At 53.8% G+C, this 22,489-nt stretch overlaps 1 protein-coding gene across 5 annotated transcripts in view; it reads right to left on the bottom strand.

The window, feature by feature from the left end:
* Positions 1–636: 636 nt before the first annotated feature.
* BTBD9 (BTB domain containing 9) overlaps positions 637–22,489 on the bottom strand; it is a 441,592-nt gene continuing 419,739 nt past the window's right edge. For all 5 annotated transcript variants that reach the window (XM_036317334.1, XM_036317337.1, XM_036317336.1 and 2 more), the window contains 2 exons: positions 16,558–16,636; positions 637–1,193 (listed from right to left, as the gene is read on the bottom strand). In XM_036317334.1, the coding sequence (XP_036173227.1) occupies positions 1,002–1,193; positions 16,558–16,636 (271 nt within the window). In that variant the 3' untranslated portion in view covers positions 637–1,001. The remainder of the gene's footprint in view (positions 1,194–16,557; positions 16,637–22,489) is intronic.

The following is a 22,489-nucleotide window of genomic DNA, read 5'->3' as shown; positions in this document are numbered from 1 at the left end:
AGTGTCTCGGAACTGGAGGATGGAGGATGACCAGGGCCGCGCCAGCCCCAGGCCTGCATTCCTGCCCGTCCTGCTCGTGGCCCCACTGGCGACTGGCAGACAGGCTCACCCAGCTGGAGGTGCGCAGGCTCCACAGGCATCTGAGCACGTCGTCAGCAGGCGCACAGGATGCTCCTGCCCCTCCCGAGGCAGACGCACCACAGACAGACAGGTCCGTGACCCGGCAGCCCAGTGAGTGGCCGCTGCTCAGTGCCCGCTGCTCAGTGCCCGGCTGCTCAGTGCCCGCTGCTCAGTGCCAGGCTGCTCAGTGCCAGGCTGCTCAGTGCCCGCTGCTCAGTGCCAGGCTGCTCAGTGCCCGCTGCTCAGTGCCCGCTGCTCAGTGCCCCTGCTCAGTGCCCGCTGCTCAGTGCCCGCTGCTCAGTGCCTGTGTTTTGCTGAACTTCCTCGGAGGAGTCCCTGTCAGCCCTGGGGAGGTGGCACGTGCTTCTCGCTGCGCCCCACGCTTAACTGCTCAAAACTAAGGAAGGACAATTAGTGTCAAAGGGGTTAAAACAAGCGCCGTTTGAGCATTTCAAAAAGACCCGAACACCTATGATTCCGCAGACAGGGAGTAACGATAAAAGAAATAAAAAGCCATTCAGTTGCCAGGGTGACGTGTTCAGGAGGAGACATGAAGGAAACCCATTTCTCAAAGGGCGCCCCAGGTCCGAGAGGCCGGTCTGCCCCCTGCCCGCCCACTCGCGCCTGCTCTGGGCCTGGTGAGACTGGAGAGGTAGGGTGTGAACGCCGGACTGATGAAGATTGAAGGCCATTGTCTCCCCCTGGAGACCAGCCTGATTGGAACGAACTGAGGAGAACAAAGCGGCCCCTTCCCGTCCTGGGAGCAAACCTGCTCCGTGTCTGTCTCTGCAGCTGGGTCTGCTCCCTGCAGGAAGGGGCGGGGCAGTGACAAAGCCCTGCTGGGGACACGGTGCCCCGAGTCACTGCCCACCAGAGCCCCGTTACTGGTGCTGCCGGCCGGATGAGCGAGAGGCCGGGCTGGAGGGCAGGGAGCTGCCGCCGGGGGCCTGCAGGGCGCGGGGCTCAAGCGGCTGACTGGCCGGGCTGGTGTCCCCTGTCCCCGGCTCCTCGCTGGTTTCCTCCTTCAGGCTGCTCTGCTGCTCCGGACACTCGAAGTGGACACAGTGGAACACCTGGTGGGAGAAGGCAAACGCCGTGAGTGACGGTCAGTGTCCACCCTGGGGCTGCCACCGGGAGCGGGAGGACGTCCTGCTCGCCTGCCCCGTGCAGACGCCCAGCAGCCGCTGGAAGGCTGGGACGCAGTCAGGCTAAAAGCAGGTGAACCATGCAGTTGGGCACCAGGCCTGGATTCCCTCTGATGTTGGCTGCTTTTGTCTCCGGAGCTCTTTCTAACTTGTTAGTTACTTCCTGCTTTGGGCAGTTGGGTTAAGTCTAGGGGGCAACGTGGACTATGGAACTGGTGGTGAAGATGCTAAAAACCCCGAGTTGTACACTTTCAATAGGTGACTTGTATGGTATGTGAACTATCTCAATAAAGTTGCTACTTACAAAAAAGCCACAAGGTATCACCCCAGGGGAGGACCCAGGCTCATCTCCTAGGGTGCAAACCAGCCCCTCCCTCTCTAGCCTCCTCTGGGAGCCTAATTATATGCTGGGAGGGGACTTCACCTGCCATGCCTGGGCCAACCTGCAGCCAATGCCTCACCGAAGGAGCTCCCCCCCCCCCCCCCCCCCCGCCCCCGTCCCTGCCCCAACCAGGATCAGGGGCAGTTTGCCTACACGTCACCGTGGAAGCAGTTCTGGGCTCTGTGTGAGTTCTGTCTTCCACCTTCTGTTTATTTTTTTCTATCTCATATTAACAAAAATAACTATTTAAACTTAAGAACTATTTTACTTATCAACCTTAGTAAAATGTTCAAAGGATTCCATGTTTTCCCACAGCCCCGTTTCAGGAGACGCACTCGAGGCCTCCAGGCAGGGCCTGAGGGAAGGGGAAGGGGTAGAAGTGTTCCAGGCACGGCAGTGACAGGCGGGGACCTGGGGAGGAATGGGGCTGTCGGCCGGCGAGGCTTTGGAGCAGGGACCCCCCCTGGCCCGCTCACCCCATGAAGACCGGAGGCCCGGCCTGTGCATCGTCCCCCACGGAGACCGTGTGGGGGAGTGTATGTGCTGGGACGGCCCGGACCCTGGGGAGGACACTGCGGAGGGGGATCAGCTCCCTCAACCAGTGGTGGGAGCTTCGCGCGTGAGGCCGCAGAGGCCGAGAGGAGGCGCTGTGTTCCGTGACGCGCTTTAGAGAGAAGGGCCACACCTTGGTCACATGTTAGAGGTGAGGTCTAGATGGTGGGACCCACCCGGAAGGTCCTGACCTGCTGAGGGGACTGGCACAGCTCCCTGGGGAGGCCGAGGGGTGAGCAGGGGTGAGGAGGGTCCAGCGGAGGCAGAGGTGAAGGTCAGTGGGGGCAGCAGGGCGCAGACGCAGCCTCGACTGGAATGGGATTGAAGGTGAGTCCAGCTCCTGAGGGTCCCGAGGGCCCGAGAGCGCCTTAAAGACACTGGCGAGCTGAGCCAGACATGTGACAGGAACTGAGGCTGGGGGGCCGGGGGCAGAGGAAGCTCCAGAACCAAAGCATCTGGACAAACTCCGGGCAGGGCCTGCTCTCCCGCTCCGTACCCTGAGGCTTCCTGCCCTTGGCCCCAGGCTCCTCCCACACGACCAAAGGCCATGGGCAATAAGACGGTGCAACCTGTTGTAAAGCTGTCCTTGAACCTGCGAATGCTAGGACCCGATCCTCAGTGAGTGGCTGGTTTCTACAGATACACCTGCAAAGGGCTGGTGGCGCCTGAAGCCGGTGGGGACAGCAAAGGAGACGCACAGGGCGGACACGCTGCTGGCCCTCCCCTGGCCACCCCGTGAGCACAGAGAATGCTGACCTCATGCTTCCTTGGGGAGGGGCCCCCCTTCCCTCCCCAGGGGCCTGCTGGACACCCGCCACTCTCCCCGAGGGAGGACCAGGCAGAGGAGACTGTAGGGGGCTCAGGAGGTAGAGCTGGGGGTCGAGGGGCTTCGTCCACAGCTTGAGCAGGGCCACACATGCGCACTGTGCACATCCCCCCCCATCTACTGTAGAATCAAGTTCACAGAGAAGACAAATGTAATATCAACTGTGAAATTATATTTAAAATAGAAATCCCGTGCTTTCCTTCCTGCATCACTATTTTTTCCATATTTCCACTTCAATTCATTTATCTACCACTGTTTCACATTTCAAACTCTAATTCTGAGACTAAGTGAGGCATTCATCTCCGGTCTGCTCTCCTCATTTGCACAGACTGTTTCCTCAGAGTGAGCTGATTCTCCCCGAAAGCTCAGGCCTTTGCTGTCCTCGCCAGGGCACTTCCTGCGGGCTCCATGTGGCAGCTGCTCGCGCTGGCCCGGTCTCTCCTTCCTTTCTTTCCTTGTTCTCTTCCTTCTATATCAAAACTCTCTCTTTGGGCCCATCTGCAGGCTCTTACCTGGCCTTTAACTCCGTGGGAGCCCTGTGCTCTGGCCTGCCTGGCACAGGTAAACTTGAAAATCTTCTCCTAAGTGGCAACATTCATCTGGTCGCCTCCATCGGCTTCCCCCTCGTGAAGCATTTGAAGGAGGGACAAGACCATCTCTGCCGGGTTATCGACAGTCTCTCTTGCTTTATGAACACTCCTCTTTCCAAGCACGCCACAGGCTGGCCACGGCAACCCTCCAAACACAGCTCTGCTTCTTCACGTCACCCGATACTTTCTGCCCCCAGAGCTGCCTGAGAGTGAGCACACGGCCCGCCCTCTGCCCGGGAAGCATGTGCAGTCTCTCTGAACACGTCCGTCCCCTTCCTGACCCCGCCTCCCTATCCTGCCCCATCTTGCTCTTTAACCGGCCACTTGTGTGATCCCCACTCCACCTGTCAGTACTCTCTGAGGATCCTCCCTGCACTGAGTTGCATCTGTCCTCATTGCCTCCCTCGAGCGCTCCCCTCTAGTGTGGAATGGGTTTTCCCCCGTGCTCTTGTGAGCTCTTCGGCCTCCAGATTTCCTGGTGAGCTCTGCGCAGCCCTCCTTCCAGGCTCCTGCCCCAGGGCCCGGTCCGCCTGCCTCTGTCTGCTGGTGTGTGGGTGCCCCTCTGACTCAAGGGCCACGCATACCGTCCTTTCTCCCGCTCAGGGCCTTGCACAAGAATAAACAAATCAATAAAAATCCAGGATTGAAAAATAAAGCTATAAAAGATCTCAGTGTAGCGAGGCTCTGACTAATGGCTGGTTCACCTAAGAAAGGTCCCCATCAGCGAGGCTGTCCGAGGGGCAGGTGGCTTGCCGCCCCCACTGAGCGGGAAGAAAGCCTGGAAGACACTGTCTGCCCAGAGCACTTAGTAAGTGTCCACGGCCTGACTCCTGCTGCCTGGTTCCCGCCTCAGACCCACTCCTCCAGCCGGTGATGGCACGCCTTCAGCGCCTGTAACCAACCATTTTAAAATAATAATTGATAGACTCACCTTTCCCTGGAATGTGATTACTAAACCCACCCGTCCCTGGAATGGCGATGACTGACTGTAAACGTGATATGGCCCCAACCCAGAAGGAACACCCTGTACGGACATATACATGGACTAACCAACCAGCTCTCGCCAAGTACCCCAAGCCCTCGTGCCTTCCTCATTCTCCTTAAAAGAGTTGTAACTGCTGCACGGGCTGCTGCTCTCCCTTGTGAGACAGCCTGGCAGGTCTTTCCTCTAATAAAGCCTGTGTCACCTGGTTTTCGGCCTCCGACTGATCTTTCAATAATGTAAATGGCCGCTTTCCCCAACACACCTAACAATACCAACGGCAAAACTCGCTGGCTGTTTCGGTTTTCTCCTCTGCATATTTCTCCAGAATCATAACCATTTTCCCGACACTGTTGGGCTCAGGCAGACCTTCCATCTAAGTTGGGGAAACTGGAGGTGCTTGGAAGTCCCACTGCTACCTGCCTGCTGAGCTCCCCGGGCGCTGGGAGGCGCTGTGACCAGAAAGCAAGGCCAGACAGGAGGACCCAGGCGGCTTGGAGCCGCGCTCGGTCAGAGACCCCCTGAGCCCCAAGAGTGTCATTAAAGGCCCAGCTAACTTTCGTGTGGTCCCCTGGCACTTCTGGAGGGCAAGCAGGCTCTGAGATTCAAAGGCAACACGCAGGAAAGCTACCTTTATTAAGTCACGCAACTGAGGGGTGAAGATTCTATGTGAGAGAGGGTGCTTGCGAATGGAAAGATGGGTGAGGCCTGGAGTCAGTGGAGAGGTGGGGAGTGTAGTGGGCGTCAGAGTGAGCAGGCTGAGGACAGGCAGCGCCAGGAAAGGGCACAGAGGGCAGGAGAGACTTCCTTTAGAATATTAGGAAAGGAATGCATGCATATGGTGGCAAACAATATGCATCTAAAGAAAGCAGATGACTACAAACACTTAAACCTTGTGTAAAAAAATCATAACATCAGCGGAGCCACTTTAAAATGGAGCAGAGCTGCCATCCAGGAGGCACTGCCTGGCAGTCCTGGGCCACAGATGCTCAGACGTGAAAACAGGGCGAAATAACCTCTGCCCTGCACCTCCCGCCACGCTGTGCCCCAAGACTGTCTGCAAGGATAAGAAGGAAGCAGATACTGTGCCCACCCACTGAGGACTGTGGGGCCGAGCATTTTGAACTGTTTAGCATTGGCATCACTATGTTCTGTTATCAGCACCAATAGGACACCTTCCTTCCACGGATGTGATTGTCCCCTTCCCTTCCCGTAAGCCCCGGGCCTCTGTCTCCTGATTGGGACATTACTGGGCTTCGCCTGAAGATGCTTCCTGAGTAGCTATTCTTTGATCTCAAATAAATGCCTGTTGCCTCTCACTGGGAAAGGCCTTTTATTTTCAGGAGAACACTTGAAATCCCAAGGCAGAATTTAACCATTTGGGATAAACGGAAAAGAGTCATTTTTAAATGAAGAGTAACAGAACTTGGTAACAGAGCCAGTAAGACTGACAGGAAGAAAAGGGGCCCTGTGATTCCGGGTTCTCTGGGAGGAGACTGGCAGGCGGCAGTGCCACCCTCTGGGGGTGATAGCAGTGAGGCCCCAGGGGGTTCCAGCTCAGCCAACCACCCAGGACCTGTACTCATCTGAGATCCTTCACTGGTTTTGTTTTTGAAACGTTGACCATCGTATTGAGCAAGAATATTGACTAGGGTGTACACTGCCCAGCCCAGGAGGGGAGAGGGCGGGGCAGAGGTGCCCATGGTCACACCCACGGGGGAGAGGGGAGGATTCAACCTCAAGGCCCAGCAGCTCCAAAGCCTGTGCTCTCTCAGTACCAGGATGCCTGCCTCATACAGAAAACTGTAACAGCACGTGATCGGTGACCAGAAATTAATTTTGCCTGGAAGGGGAGGTCAGGGAAGGTCCGAGAGGAAGAGACGCCTTAAAGAATTGGGAGGCACAGGGAGGGGAGTGGCTTCCCAGAGAGAAGGGACAAAGGGAGAACTTCCAGATGAAGGTCTGGGCCCGGCACCTGGTCACACTGGCAGGCTGCTCGGCCCTCCGGAAGTGCGCTTGGCTCCGTCCTCTCAGCTGCTCTCCAGCCCAACAGCCTCACACCCAACAGGGCACCAGGACAGAGCCAGCACCTGCCAGGCCCCAGAGTGAGCATCCTGGGGCTTGTGCCTCACCATCACCACTGCACCAGGCTGGGCTCCTGCCCTCTGAGCCGGGCACCTGCAGACGCACACCTGTTGCTAATGGGCACCCAGAGAGGCCGGTGGCTGGTCCTGACAATGCTCCTGGGAGCAGAGGTGGGAAGTACGGCTGCCCAGGGGGAGGCTCCTTCGCTGGTGGCCACGTGGTGAGCGGTGCGACCTCTGCTCTTTTCACAGGAAGCTGGAGGAAGGTGTTGGAGGAGTCCGCACTGCCACTGGGGCGCCATCTGGAAACGTGTGGCCTGTCCCCCCCAGGTCCGCTAGCTCCCCTCCCACGCGCACCTGTGGGCCTCCCTGCAGGTGGAACAGGCAAGTCCTGACTTTCTCTTCGCTCAGAAGCTTGTGGGACTCAATTTCTTTCCTCTGAACCTTCCCTGCAGTCCCCCTCGGAAAGGATATGTCCGAGAGGGAATGAGGCGTGCAGGGCAGCGTCGCAGTGCTGATTTATGCAGAACCGCTCCGCAGTCCCCCATCGTCTTCCCTCCTCCTTTCCGGCAATCATGTATCCCATTAGCCTGTTTGATTGCCGCCGCTCACAAAGGGGCACCTTCGCTGAACCAGCTTCAATGGCTTCTGGATCTGTCCCCCGGGAGGAGCCTGCTAATTTAGAATGTAGTCCCGGGGATGAATCGCACAGCCCGAGTCACTAGTGCCCTTCCTCGTAGCTGCTGTTTAGTATCGCTTCGCCGCGCCTCTCCAGGAGCCATGACTTGGACACGGGTGTCTTTCCTCCGTGAGTCCTGGGAAGCGGGACCACAGCGTGGCGGCCCCTTCTCGGAGCAGGCCGACTCCGGTGCAGTGCCTTTCACTGCAGGGCTCCCCAAGCGCCGTTGGTCCATGTTCCTTCCTGGGCTTTAAAAGCAGAGGCGCCTCTGCTCATTGTCCCAAGTCAGCTTAAGCATCGGCGAACTGCAGCAGAAATTGGGGAAACTTAATAAATGGTGATCAGTGACTCTACCTGGCTTTTCTGGTTTCTCCTGAGTAACTGTCACAGGCTGCTTTCACTGCCACCAGCACAAATAGGATTTCTGACCCAAGCTTTCAACTTCCATTTACTGGGTGGGTGTCTTTATAGTAGGGACCTAGCGCTAACGATGCCTGCCGGCAAGTCAGATGCGAAGACAGGGCTCCTGAGGTGGCCACCGAGGGCTTCCCGTGTTCCCTCCACACGTGGCGTGGCAGCAGCGCACACCCCTCAGGTGCAGGAACCGTGACTGATCCCGAGATGTGATGTGAACATCTTTCTTACTTCCCTCTCGGGAGAAGGGTCCCTCTGCAGGATGTTTCATTTTTGTTTCTGTAACATGTTAAGCGCCATGTCAGTCACTGTCCAGACCGGTCAGTCACTGGTGTGCCAGCATATCGGTGAACTCGGATATCGTGAGCTAAACAGAAAGGAAGACAAAACAGGCTTGGCGCTTAACCTGTTAAAAATGAAGACCAAGCCCTGACTGGTTTGGCTCACTGGATAGAGCATCGGCCTGTGGACTGAAGGGTCCCAGGTTCGATTCCAGTCAAGAGCACATGCCTGGGTTGCGGGCTTGATACCCAGTAGGGGTCGTGCAGGAGGCAGTCGATCAGTGATCCTCTGTCATCATTGATGTTTCTATCTCTCTCTCCCTCTCCCTTCCTCCCTGAAATCAGTAAAAATATATATTTTAAAAAATAAACAAATAAAAACGAAGACCAAGTGTTTCCAACAAAACACTCCTTTTTATAAACCAAAGTGTTACAGATGGACTTCTGAACAGCCCTAACCACTGTTTCCTGGGGAGACGTTTCCGGACTGTGAGCCACACTCATCAGAATTGCTCAGGGCGACAGGACACCCAAATAGTTTTGCACAAATATTCATTCCTAGTGGTTTCTTAGTGACACTGCTCATATGTGGCAGCAGTTTCCTAACTCTCCAATGTCACTTCCTCATAGTCACATAGGCCAGGGCACCCACAAATAGCTAGCATGCCACTGCCTGGAAGGTCCTGGAAAAGGAGCCTTTCCCACACCATCCCCTCGGGCTGCCCAGGGGAGTCCTGCTTCCCTTTCTCACGTTTGGACGCTCCGGAGTTCCAGGGAGAGCAGTTCGCTCACTCAGCGCATTAGGCCCTGACATGTAGGAGGTATCTTTTCATTTTGGAAAAACAAAAATACAAAAAAGGGAAATGTTCTCGTTTCAGGCAGCATGGGCAGGGGTGGCCTTACTAAGGCCCTTCTCTGAGACGGGCACCACGAGAGCCTGGCTGTGGCCCACGCCCTGGGAGGGCAGGTGGGAAGTTCTTCACTTCCCAGGGGGCATGGGTGGCTTGTCTGCAAGAGCTCCAGCCACAAGGCCATTTCAGGCCCAACTCCTACCTGCTGGCTCAGCACGGGGACACGGGTTGGCTTATCCTCCCAAGTGATGTCTCCATTCCTCTCACTGCTCAGCGGCTCCTGGCGCCCACCTGCTCGGGCTCTGGGCACCTTCTCCCAGCCAGCTGTTTGGTGCAGAATTACTGCTGCTCCAATCCCAGAGGCACAGGACTAGGAGTGTCGGAACAAGGACATATACTCGCTGTTGTGTCATTTCCCTCTTTTCCCAGTAAAATCTTTCATGATAGACATTTAAGTATAAAGATGCCTACAGAGGATCTTTTATAATTATGCTACAAGTGAAATATTTTTCTGCCTTTTTTTAGTCTCACTGGGCAAGAACCTAGTTCACTCGCCTTATTTCAAAGACAAGGGTCCTGAGAGCCAGGGAGGTGAAATGACCTGCTGGGGGGTCACACAGCAGGTTGGGGTGAGGCTGGCCCCAGTGCCAAGGTCTCCACACTCTTCTCCATCACCCTCCACTCCTTCCCCACTTCTCTGCCCCGTTCATATGGCCGTTTCTCAGGCTTACTTAATCTAGACCCTTCTTCTTAGCCTGACTCTTCGAGGCCCCTGACCTTGACCATTATCTGCAGGTGCAGTCCTTACATCCCTATCTTGGTTTCCATGGCTCACCTTTACCCCTCATCCTTTATTTTCTTGCAATAAAGGCGTCCAGACTTCCTCGTAGCCAGCACAGCCCCGCTGTTCTCCAAGGTCACGGGGACTGCAGCCTCGGGGCGATCTCCTGTTCTCCCTCATTCCTCAGATCCAGGTCATCACCAGTGAGCCCTGAGAGTTGATTTCCCTCAGAACCCTGCACCAGAGCTCTGGCCCCTCTGATTTATGGAGAGGCTGCTGGGCGCTGGGGCACGGAGGGGCCACGGCATGGGCTCTGCCCTCAAGAAGTGCAGGTGAGGCCCTTGCTAGGACGGCTATGCACACTCACAGGTGCAGGCTCTGCGGTTCCAGTGCTCACCCTCTCTCTGGCCCACACCCAGCCCGGCCCTACAAATGCCACTTCTGTCTCTGGTACACAGCACAGGGCACCCAGGCGCCTCTCAATCCCGGTTGTTTCTGTGACTCCTGTTCCCGAGCAGGTTTTATTTGGGAGCATCCCTTCCGCATCACTGTCCGGGCAGAAGGGGTTTGAGGCTGGCACTGGCTCTCCGTGGGTCAGGAGTGCACAGAGGGAGGGGCTCCGCATCTTTGGAGGCTGCCAGTGGGATGTCTGTGTCGGTTCCAGTGCTGACCCCCTAGGAATTCTGCCTTAGGAGGCAGCACATGACCAGCTGCGCCTGAAGGTGCTCGGAGAACCTCCTCTAGAGGAAGCTGAGGGGGGTCCTGGGGAGCCAGAGGGTGTGACAGGACCTGGGGCTGGGAAATGACGATCACCAGTCCAGGATGGAGGTCCGATGGTCGTTGCTTTAAACAGAGTCTGTTTTGCTGTATTTTTTTCTTCACCAGAGCCGCCTGTTGCTATGGGAACGAGGACAGCACTGGGAGCCCACAGCCCTCACGGGCCTGACATAAGCGTGTGAATACACGGCCTCACTCAGGCTCTGCTGAGTGGTCTCGGAGGGCAGCTCGGCAGCTGCGCGCAGACGTTCTGTCCGGCTGGTGCCTCTGGTTCCTGGGGGGACCCTGCCAAGGGCCAGCGGGCAGCTCCGAGCGGGTGGAGGGTCTGCCGCCCCCCCAGCCCTCCTGGCCCCCCAAACCCTCCCAGCCCCCCAAAACCCTCCCAGCCCCCCCAAACCCTCCCACGCCCTCTCACTCACCTCCACCCAATTCCCACGGGCCTGCTCCCTGGACCCCTTTCTTAGGTGAGCCCCCCCCCCCCCCCCCGGATCTGTTACACATCTGTCCACACCAGCCCTGCTTCACTTCACGCCTCTGCACTTGGGTCTGGTCCATCGACTGCTATTCGCAATGTCTCTAGAACTAAGGCCCTCTTCACTGGGTTGATTTCTCTCAGGCAGGGAACCTGCAACCCCCCAGGAAGGGCCTCCTTGTTTCTCTCCTATGTCTGGGTGCCCAGGCCTGCCCACAGGCCCCACCTGCTCACTCAGGTCTGCCTCAGATACGGGCCAGGCAGAGCTGGGCTCACTTCTGCGGCGTTACTAGTTTCATGCCTTCAGAGACTACACAAAGGTGTGAGCATGCTCAGCCATAGGGTAGGCTGCACATATTCAACTTTGGTAGAAAACTTCTCCAAAAGGACTGTATCCATTTATACTCCTGCGGCTCTGGTGAGAACTGCCCATCGCGCCTTATCTTTGCCAGCACCTGGGACTGAGTTTCCCCATTTTCACAATGCAGTGAGGGCAGCTCCTATTTCACATCTGAGGGCTACAGAGTGTAATAAATACAAGGGGTTGGAATAGGGCCTGGCACATAATAAGTGCTCAGTAAATAACAGTTGTAACTTATTATTATTATAATTTATTATTATTATCCTGAATGAGGAGATGCCGAGGTATTTGGCATACATATTTTTCCACGGACAAAAGTTTCTGGTTTAAGAGACTCCACTGACAACAGAAACTCAGCCTTGAATGCCACAGTCTCTCGACAAGCTGAATTACTGCGTCTTCCCTTTATTTGGCTGAGTGGTGGGGGTGGGAGAGATGGACAGACAGACCGAGTGATTCACTCACTCACTCAGCCAGCAGGTGCTCTACACACACGCGCGCCAGGCCCATGCGAGGTGCCGGGAATATAAAGATAAATACGACCCGCTTCTCCCCTCAGCCACAGAAATTCGGTAAGTAAATGGAGCCCTGAGAGCTGCCTGACTGTCAATGCCATCTTCAGTTGTGTTACTGACTCGGCAAAGGCCCTCAGGTGGGTTCTCGTGAGCAGGAACTGTCCGCACTGCAGAGTGAGTGTTTCCTACAGTCCCTTTTAGCCCTGGGGCTGCTGTGCCCAGGAGCTCAATGCCCGATATAAAAAAATCACACCAAAACTTGCTCTCAAACTCAGGTTTTCGTAAGGGCCACGGAAAGAAACGGGCTTCACTTCTATCTCTTTGATACAATGATTTTCATAGGTGCAGACCGTCCTTGATCGGCCCCGCCTGCTCTCTAAGGGGAGCTTTCACTTTGCTACGGGAATTCAGGAGATGAAGTGAAGGGGCGTGAGCAGCGCAGCATCAGAACCAGCGTGGCTGCTCCGTGACAGGCACTGCAGCTGAAGCTTCGGGTCCCTTGACATGAGTGGTGTTGTCGACAAAGCCCAGTTTCTAACCTCCTCCGGAAAGGGGAGGCGGGGAGGGATGTCTGCCTCCGGAGCAGCTCAGTCGATCAGCAGTCGAGGCAGGTGGGCCCAGTGACCACACGACTGCGGAGTTGGTGACAGACTTCCATGAAAGCACATGAGGAAACAGCCAAGAAGCACCGTTTGGCCCAGGTGCTGGGCAGAAGCACATGAATGAAAACAGCTGAAGGTGACCAGGACGAGGTGGACGCGCTGGAAGACAAACTGACGTGTCTGCCATCTAGTGCTAAGTGTGAGAGGATGACAAAGGAAGCCCTGCGGATGGGCACAGAGGATGTGCAAAGAGGCACCCAAGGGTAGAAGAGAGAAACACGAGATGTGAGAAGGATGCCAAGCACAGGGGGAGAGGAGCAGAGCATGACACACACACGTGCACACACGCGCACACACACATGCACACGCACACACACACAGGAATGAAAGGAAAATGTTCTAAGACGTTAGGCTTAATGACAAGGATGGCACAGAGCACACGGGGCAGGAGGTCACTGGAGGAAGTGGTGCAGTCTTTGAGAGGTAAGCATTGAGGGACTTATTGACAGAAGTCATAAACGTAGCTAAAACATTAAAGGAATTCATTGCTGCGGTGCTCACAAAGGAAGATGAGGCAGATGCCCGAAGCAGACATACACTTCCCGGAGGAGAGGGATGAAATGTGCAGGAAATCAGAAGCGTGCCCGAACAGGTGATCGGGAAATCTGAACCTCCGCAGACTGCCCAGGCTGGGCCCCATGGAGAGAAGTGAGGGAAATTAACATGCAGCAGACAGAGGCTGAGCCCTGCTGCAGGAAGGCCTGGCCGACTGGAGCATGACAGACGCACAGCGATACAGGCATGAAATCCCTATCTGGTTTAGCGCGGGAGGCTCTGCTATCCCAACAGCAGCCGGTGTTTGGAGGTCAGAGCAGATTCCATGCCACCACCGCACAGCTGCCGGCCGCCGTGGCCACGCAGGCACTGTGCAGGCCACTGGTCCACCTTTTGCCAGAACAGCCCAAACCCCATCTCTTCTGAATGCTCTTTAACCACAGGAGCCCCCACGCTGCACATTCCTCACCATCCCCAACTGGGACCCTGCCTCTCTGGATGGGACAGCACCTGCAGAAATAGCCTTACCTGGGAGACGTGGCAGGTGATACCCCCACATTTCTGTCTGTTATTTCACAGACAGGTTGATCTTTCCATGCGAAAAAACACGCCCACCCATGCTTCTGAAATCTGCAGAGTCTTCAGACGGGCAGACACTGGGTGTCTACATGGACACGAGCTCTGGCTCTGACGAAACGGAGGCCACTGATGTCGGCTGGCACACAGCAGTGACACACTGAGGACCCTGCCTCCCCTCTACACTGCCCTCCACTGGGCCACGGGGCCCTTGACCCCATGGGGCATGATGGCATGGTTCTCACTCTCAGCTTTCTGGTCCCGATTCTGTCCCAGCCCCCTTTCCCAGCTGTCGTCTGCCAGGAGTCCTTTCAACCAGCCCGAGTCACCCCCTTCCCTTAGTCCCTGCCCCTCATGGCCCTTTGCCACACTTGCACACATTCCTGCTGTGCCTAAGACAGGTGACTGCTTCTTCCGTATGCTGTCCCAGAACCCAGTTATGTGCAGCAAACAACATTCCTCTTTGCAGGTTTGCTATGTGCTTGATGCCCAGTTAAATTCAACGTTTTTATGCCTCTTGTACACTCTGAGAATGACACAGTTTATGGATCTTGCCTATGATCCGGTCACTATTTATTTAATGGTTTAAGATGTTTCCCCGTTGGCAACACTACATTGAAGCTCTTTTTCCTGATCAATAACTGACTCAGTGAGGCAGCTGAGTGAGTTGCTCATGGCCAAATGTGACAGATTGTGACCTCCCAGCCGACCCATTCACACTGGCTGGTCCAGAGTGGCTGGCTCCATATAGATGGCCCTGGGACACTCCGGGGAGATAGGATCTCGCGCTCCAACTTGAGAGCTGTGTGATGAAGGGATTCTTCATCTGGTGCTGAGGTGAGGGGTTGGGGCCCTGCTCAGACTCTCTCCAGTGCTTCTCAGCCCTCTCCTACTGAAGAATTCCTTTTGTTGTAATCCATAATCGCAGAACCTCAATATTTCATTTTAGCTAACAAATTTCTGTGGTAAGAAAAATTGGGATTTATGCACAAAACTTAAAAAATATGGGGATCATATATGTATGAAAATGTAGCCTTAAACTGACTTTCATTACATGACCAAAAAAGTGCTTTTATGACCTGATGTTTAGAATTCTTTGTTTCGTGGTTTAAAAATTACCCATTGGCTTACTTTTATAATGTTCAAGTTTGTGTTCTGAAATAAAGAGATAAAAGGTGTCTGAGGCCCAGAACTATTTACAAGTTCTCTGCAAGAAACATATTGTGGGTGTGCATCAATTTTATTCTAAATAAATAAAGAGGCAAAATGAATATAAATCTGCACAATATTTTCACTTTAAAAAATGCTTTTGTGAACCAGAAACACCTGGATGTGCTCTGGAGAATCTGATCTGACAAACACAATGTCCGATCCCAGCCTAGCCACGCACTGTATGGAAACCTCTGTTCAAAGGCGGGAAAAGCTTTTCCCAGTCTCTTTCTTCACCTGTCACGGGGCACTCTCTTGGCACCGGGGACTCTAGGCCAGATGCTCACCAGCGCCAGGGCCTGATCCCGTGGCTCGCACCCTTCCTGCAAACGTGCCAGTGCCCTGGGAGGGAAGGATGGCAATGGTTGCAGGCAGGCTGAGGAGGGGCAGAGGCCACCAGGTTAGGGCACTCTTCCTGGGAAGGCAGAAGGGCGGAGATGAGCCTGAGTGCCAGCTGAGGCTCCAAGACCCAGGTGGGAGTTTCACTGCCCCATGGGGCTTCCCTTATAAAAGAATTCAAAGGTAAAACTGCTAAGAATTTCAAGATGATGCTGGAGAGCACTCTACCTCAAGCACAGGCCCCTTCGGGGGCGGAGGGGCGGGGGGGGATGGCGGGGAGAGCCCCACGCAAGTGCCTTGGTTGCCTGCCCAGGAGGCTGGTCCGTGCAGATCTGAGAAATATCGTGTTAAGGTGAAATTGCAGAACTGGTACTATTTTGGTGCCTTTCCTTTACCTCTGAAGTTTCAACCTCACTGCTCCTCATAACTCTGCCTTTAACCTGCGGTCCTTCAGAGGTCCACGCTACACACCCATCCATGCAAGAGCAGGTGGGGGATGGGCAGACTCAGTCCACAGACTCAGTCCATCGGCCACACACCGACCCTCACCCCTGGTGCTTACGCAACGCCCACCCGAAGAACAGAAAGGTCAGCAATTAACTATTATTTTAAACTCAGAATGGAAGCAGATGCCGACACTCAACGCCACTGTGCGTGAACCCTGACGTTCCTGTGCGCCGGATGACACTCCATACCGTGGAGGGGACACAGCGCAGGCATGCCTGCTCAGCCCCGATGGCACTCGCTCTCCTGCGGTCACTGTTGGCCTCCCTCACCCCAGGTGCCCCAGTACTGCAGTCCCTGTAGGCACTGCCTTCTCTTTCCTGGCCCAGAGGACCCAGCGCCCTTTCCCCAAGTCATTTCCATTCCAGACAAAACAGCACGATGATGCCTGAGGCCCAGGCACCTCACCCTGACCACGGGTACCAAAATGGGGAAGAACCCGCCCACTCTGTCTTCATTAAATCCCAAGGTGAAGGAACATCCACAGACAGCATGGTCCATGGGAATGAGTGACTGTCCCCGGGAGCCAGGCCTGGGCCAGGGAGGGGCAGGCCCGGAAGGCGGCTCAGCCATAAACACGGCTATGCAGCCGGCACAGGACCCCGCAGGCAGACAGGAACCCAGCGACTGCGCCACGGCTGCCCCGTGGGGCTGGGTTCCTTCACCACCATGCTCTGAGCCACGGGGCCTCTGGGAGGCAGAGGACTCTGCGGGCAGGGCATTGACCTCTCAAGGTCCCTGTGGTTGCGATCCACAGGGGCTGGAGGAGTAAGCAAAGCCACAGGATTGGCTTTCAGTAGCTGATGGAGAGACACTCAGAAACGGTAACAATACCCCCACTGTGCAGGAGCTGTCGACAACAGGCCATTAGCGGGCCTAACAAACAGTTCCACTCACCTCGGTGTAGCATTACCTGTACATCAGGAACTATCACAGCATCTTTCAGAAGGAGACCCTTACCTCATTTGCTGTGTTGTGTGTTCCAACGATTCGGATGAAGGAGGCAGGCTGTCTTTCAAAAGTTACGGACTGCCAGGACCTAAAGGAGGAAGCACAACCATCCGCCTGGTTAGACGGCACAGCTGACTGAGCACACGGAGAGGGAAGGCCGCCTGTCTGTTCCCGGGAGACCTGTGCTGGAGGAGGGATGGGACAGGGACAGGGCTGCACGGAACATGTGGCTGAGGGAGGCAACGGTGCCCAATGTTCCCATCAGAGCCTACAGTCTCATCGGGGAAGGTGCTCTACCCTTCTGTGAAGGTGACGTGGCTTCTTATAAAGCTCTCCACAAACGAGTGCCAACTGCACACCAAGCTCACATTGTAACAATAGTGTGGCCAAATAGACATGACTCAGGTCAGCGGGAGTTCGTGTAACAGATCTCCGCTGTGAGATGGGCCTGGCTCAGGGGCCGCCGGCTGCATGGCTGCATCCAAGTGGGCACAGTGACTTCCCTGGGGGGCTCTGGGAAGAGGAGAATCAGGGCAGAACTGTGGGCGGGGCAAATGCCTTGTGAAGTCCCAGCACCATGGTTAGAGAAGTGGGGGTCACTCACTGAGGGGTGAGCCCAGTTCTCCTGTCTGATGACCCCCCACCATGCAAGTGATGGCACCTGGGGAGGAAGAGGCAATTTCCCACAGGCCTCCACCCTCCCTTTCAGCTTCCAAATGTACCCCCAAAGGTTTATGCTAAGGACTGCCTGGGCTCTGGTGGGCCCCAAAGCAGCCCTGATAGAGGCAGTTCCTCACGGATCAGCAGGGTAAGCCAGCTCATTTGAAGCCCCCAGAGCCAGGCTTGAGCCCTGAGAGGAGGAGCTCCCTCGTGGTTTTCACTCACAGCTCATCAGAAAGCCCGGGAGGAATGCATGGCACCCACGACTGTAAATGCCAATAATATTTTCTATAATAAATGTGCGGAGTTCACCATTGTTGCCATCCCTCCTCCACTGCACAGTGGAGATGCCAGCTGCTGGGAGCTGCTTCCTGTAATTGTCTAATTACCAAGGAACACACCAAAGAGAATGATGCATTTTCGGCTTGTTTTCCCCTCTGGTTTCAGGTGTTCCATCTTCTCTCTGCTATGGCCTCCCACTGAGACTGATTCACTGCTGCCTGGACACCAGGCCCCTTAAGGTCATTAAAAAGTCGTTATCATCCTGTGTGCAAAGTCTGTGCCTCAGAAAGCAGTTTTCTGGAAACAGCACAAGAAAAATCACTCTCCTCGTACAAACGCTATCATTCACACGTGAAGGTGAGGCCGGCGGACCATCCCAGAGCTGGCGCTCCTGGCCCTTTCTCTACGGGGACTGTTTGGCTCCCAGACGCACCCAGCTCTTGGAGAGTCTGCTGGGCGGGTTGTGGCCTGGGGCCAGCGGGCCCTGTGGGGCTTCCACCCTGGGCCTGGGCTCTCACAGGTCTGGCTGTCACGTCCCAGCTAAGCCGTGGAACTCATAACAGACGCGTGTCCTTCTGGCAGGCCTGCGGAAGCGGGGGCCCTGCGGGGGCCTGCTTCTCAGACCACCATCCAGGAAAGGGAAACAGGCCCAGGATAAGTGACAACAGCCAGTGACAACTACCAGGCTCAAGTCAGCTTCCCAGAAAGGATTGGGGTGGAGAGGGGTGGGAGTGGGGGAGGTAAAGATTTTGTCCTTAGCTCTCTAGCCCTAGGCCTCTCAAAAAAATCTTCAAGTGCTTCTGGATGTGAAGGTGACACTTGACCCTTGTAGGCTCAGGGTCCCCAGTACACGCTCATGGTCCCAAGAGTGCAGGCAGGTCTGAACCAGCCTCCCGTGGCCCAGCCCCTGCTCCTCCACCAGGAAGACTGGAGGCCCAGGGAAGGAACGAGGTCACGTTGGGGTCACCCTCCTCTCACTGCTGCTGCTCTGACCATCTCCCTCTGCCCTTCTCCCCCAACACCACTGCCCTCGCTTTGCTTGGGGAGGCAGGGCTGGCAGGGCAGCAGCCTGAGCAGGAAGGAGCATTTGTGGAGTAATAAGATCCAAAGGCCTCAATTTAATACCAATCCTCCATGCCATTACATTAATGTCTAATCACATTAGAGTTCATTTTCACTAACACAGCCTGAGGCTGAATAGACGATTTCATTTTCAGCAAAACTGGATACACCCTAATACCAAGGTATCAGTAGGAAGGAAGATGGTTAGGATGAGGTAATGAGCATCACTCCCTCCCCAAGTTTCAGATTCCATTTCCCCCCAACTGCTTCCAAACAGCCTTGATGCTGCTGGAAGGGAAGGTGGCAGTGGAACAGTCCTCACGGCTGAGCCACGTTTGCAATCACATGCAACCTCCACGGAGGCTGCGCAGCCGAGATCCACAGCGCCAGGAAACGCCACCGTACTAGTCCACTCAAAAGCTCAGCTGCCGTTTTTGTTGAGAGCTGTAGAAATATTCCTACTTGCCAATCACCCTGAATCTCTCTCTCTTTTTTTAAATGTATTGCCTTGAGAAAAAGAGAAACATCGATTGGTAGTTCCACTTATTTATGCATTTATTTGGTTGTTCCTTGTATGTGCTCTGACCCGGATGGAACCCGCAATCGTGGCGTATTGGGATAACCCTCGAACCAACTGAGTTGCCTGGCCAGGCCACCATGAGTCTCTTTTCTGGTAGGCAACACGCACAGAAAACAGGGAGCAACAGGGGCTTGACACTGATGCAGGTCAGAGGCAGGGCTGAACCTGAGTGACGGGTGTCAAAAAACACACATGGACTTTGCTTTGAGCACTTACCCTGAAACCACAAAACCCCCTGCACTCGCTGGCTCTCCACTGGACAAGTCCGTCCCCTTCCGGAGCTGCAATCTCCTCATGTGCCCAATGCTGACAGACAGAACACCCCCACCCCCTACCCCCCCACCTCCCCCTGCTACAGAATGAGGTCCCAATTACATTACACTGTCATGTATACTATCTGCACACATATGAATTCAAAGGTGTCTATAACAATGTCTGCCAAAATGCTGATCAAACTTTTAGTTTGGGATAGAAGAATTTCAAGAGACATTTACTATAGTTTGGTAGAGTATATGTAATCATTTTTTAAAAGTACCTATCTTAATCTACTGCCTAAGGCTCTCCTACCGGTCACGTGACATGAAGTCAGCGAAAAGGCCAGCCTGTGTTATGATGCAGGGTACTTCCGTTGAGAGGGTCTCTGGTGGCAGTCCAGACCGCAGGCCTTAATCCTGGTCCTTCATGGACTGGAGGAAGGATGGCCCCAAGGTTGATGGCATGGGTTCTGGAGCCAGGCTACCCGAGTCTGAATTTCACTTTCTTACTCTCATCAGCTGTGACCTTGGGAAAACTGCTCAACCTTGGTGGCCTTCAGTTTCTTCATCTAATCTACATATATCAAAGGCTAATATGCTAAGTGTCCGTCTAGGTAATGACATCACATAGCAATGTCCAGCAGCTTCCTCTCCCTAGTGATTAGCCTCCTTGCAGTTTCTTCAGCCCAGGAACATGACTTACTTTATAGCCAGGTGGAAACATTTTACACTTTAACCAAATGTCTGTGAAGCATTTTCCCGTGCCTCATCTCATTTGATCCTCACAGAAGTCCTGAGGTAGGTAGAGAGACTCGGTGGAATCCTATTTTCTTTTCATTAGCTGGAAAATGGGGATGTAGAAAGCTTAAAAACTTGACCCGACTGAAAAGAAGTAAAAAATGGTGGACCTTGAAAATGACTTCAGGTTTTCTCACTGCACAGAATATAGTCAAACACTGCTGCAGTTAAATATTTTACCCTTTGTTCTCCCTGTGTGATCTACAATAATAATCTGCTTCGTGTTGATATTTACTGCTGTGTTGCTGACAATTACCTGAAAGAGAAGTTGGGGTGCTTCACTGGGCTGGAAAAAGTTTAGCTACATCAGAAAGCAGGTCTAATTAAGCAAGTTTATTCTATATATATAAAAGGCTAAGTTGACTCGCACATGCACAATACATGCAAAGCTCTCACTGGCGCAATGTGTGTTTTGATCGGTCATTGTCGATTGTGAATTTGGTTGACACTTTTATTATAAAGAAAGGGCAAATAGTGATATTAAAACATTTCTTCTAATTAATTTCCTTTCAATGTTTATGAATTCGTGTACCGGGCCACTAGTAATAACAATAACTATCAAAAATTTTTGGTGAATATTAAACTAACAAATGTAAAAGATCTAGAATAGTGCTGGTGTGTACTAGGTGCTAGAAACAACAGCTGACATGGTTATTACTCCTGTAATTACCATGCAGCCCAATGACCCCGGACAGGACACAGTGCCTCCCTGGCCTCATCTGTGAGTCTCCAAGGGGGATAGTGTATGATTCAATGACTACTGCAGAGGTTCCCAGGGGACCCACGCACCTCATCAGCACCCATGTCTTGGAGGCAGAGAGGTAGCTGGGCTTTGGAGGAATCAACAAGTGTTTGTTGAATACACTTGTGAGCTTGGCACTTGCTGGTATTATGGGGCATCCACACAAGATGTAGTGGCTGCCCTTAAGAAGTTTATCATCTCTGTGGGGAGATCAGCTATCCCTCTGTGAACTAATTAGAAAACAATGCAAACAGTATAGTAGTCCCAACTCACAACCTGGTGGTGTTCCAAAACTTCCCTTGTAATTAGTTGTTTGATGCTTAGAAGCATTTTTTTCCAGAGAAATAAAGCTATAAATCTTGATTGGCTTCCTAGGCCCACCGATAAAACTTAATTTAACCCACAATGAGGCTGAAATATATGAAGCTAATAAAAAAAGATGTTGTTGCCATAGTAGTAATTAAACAAGCCAAAAAAACAAGAGATTTAAAACAATCTCTCTAGGGCTGCTGCTTGCGGAATGAGGATTAAACACTGGAATGAGTGTAAAATTGTGGGGATGTGGCTGGAGGATGGTGGGCGGGTGCTGATAAGGTCACGGGGCTTCGGCCTGTCCTCCCTCAGCCTCCCCCCTGCAGATCACGGTGAGGTTTCCCAAGTGCTTCTCGATCGTGATCGACCTCATGTGGTTCCCACAGTCTGCTCCACAGGTGGGCAGCCAACTGAGTCCCACTTCAGAGGCAGGCAGCGAGGCAGGGGTTACCTGTCAGTGTCCGAGAGCCACAGGTGCCACTGACCACAGAAGCCGGGTCAATGGCTACTTGCGTGTGCTCAGAGCCAGCAACTTTCCAACAACCAAGAGGCTGGCACTGACTGCTCACTGTCACCAGAACATGACGAACACCTCGCGTACGTGCTGGTGTCCTGACTCCAGGACAGGACACCACACACCCAGGGATTGCAAGCTGACCTCAGGCAAATGAGAGCCCCTAAAGCCTCAGTTTCCCTGAGAAAATGGGGTAACGGCACTAACCGTTTAGGGGTGTGAGAATTCAAGAGGAAACTGAGTGCCTCGCATGTGGTAAAGGCATCGTATCTGCTGGTTGCTCCTGTTAAATCTTTATAATCACCCACTGGAGGCCTGGAGAAGGCAGGGGGCTCCTTCCCTCCACACAGATGACTGTGGAGGGATCCGAAAGATCTGAAGCACAGGCTTGCCACATGCAAGTTAGAGGACGCTACCCAGAGTGTGGGACCACGCACAAAACTGCACAGAGGTTACTCATTAAAACATACATGCTTGTAAAACATTTTCTAAATATTCTGGAAGGACATATGCTGAACCCATGGCAGTGGCTGTCTCTGAGGAGAGGGTAGGGATGGGATTGCTTTGGGGGAACAAAGGAGACTTCAACATTAACTGGAAGATTTTATTTCTTTGATTAAAATAAAAAAGACTTGAGTATATATGAAAAATATTAACTAGTCAATTCTGGGGATAAGTATGTGAGAGAATGTTATATTACTTTTTAATCTCGTCTGTATTTTAAACAGTTCTTTAAA

Source organism: Myotis myotis, unplaced genomic scaffold (assembly GCF_014108235.1).
Source record: "Myotis myotis isolate mMyoMyo1 unplaced genomic scaffold, mMyoMyo1.p scaffold_m19_p_7, whole genome shotgun sequence".
Taxonomy (NCBI): Eukaryota; Metazoa; Chordata; class Mammalia; order Chiroptera; family Vespertilionidae; genus Myotis; species Myotis myotis.
The sequence above is the reverse complement of the archived record's forward strand: the minus strand, read 5'-3'. Positions and strand labels throughout refer to the sequence as shown.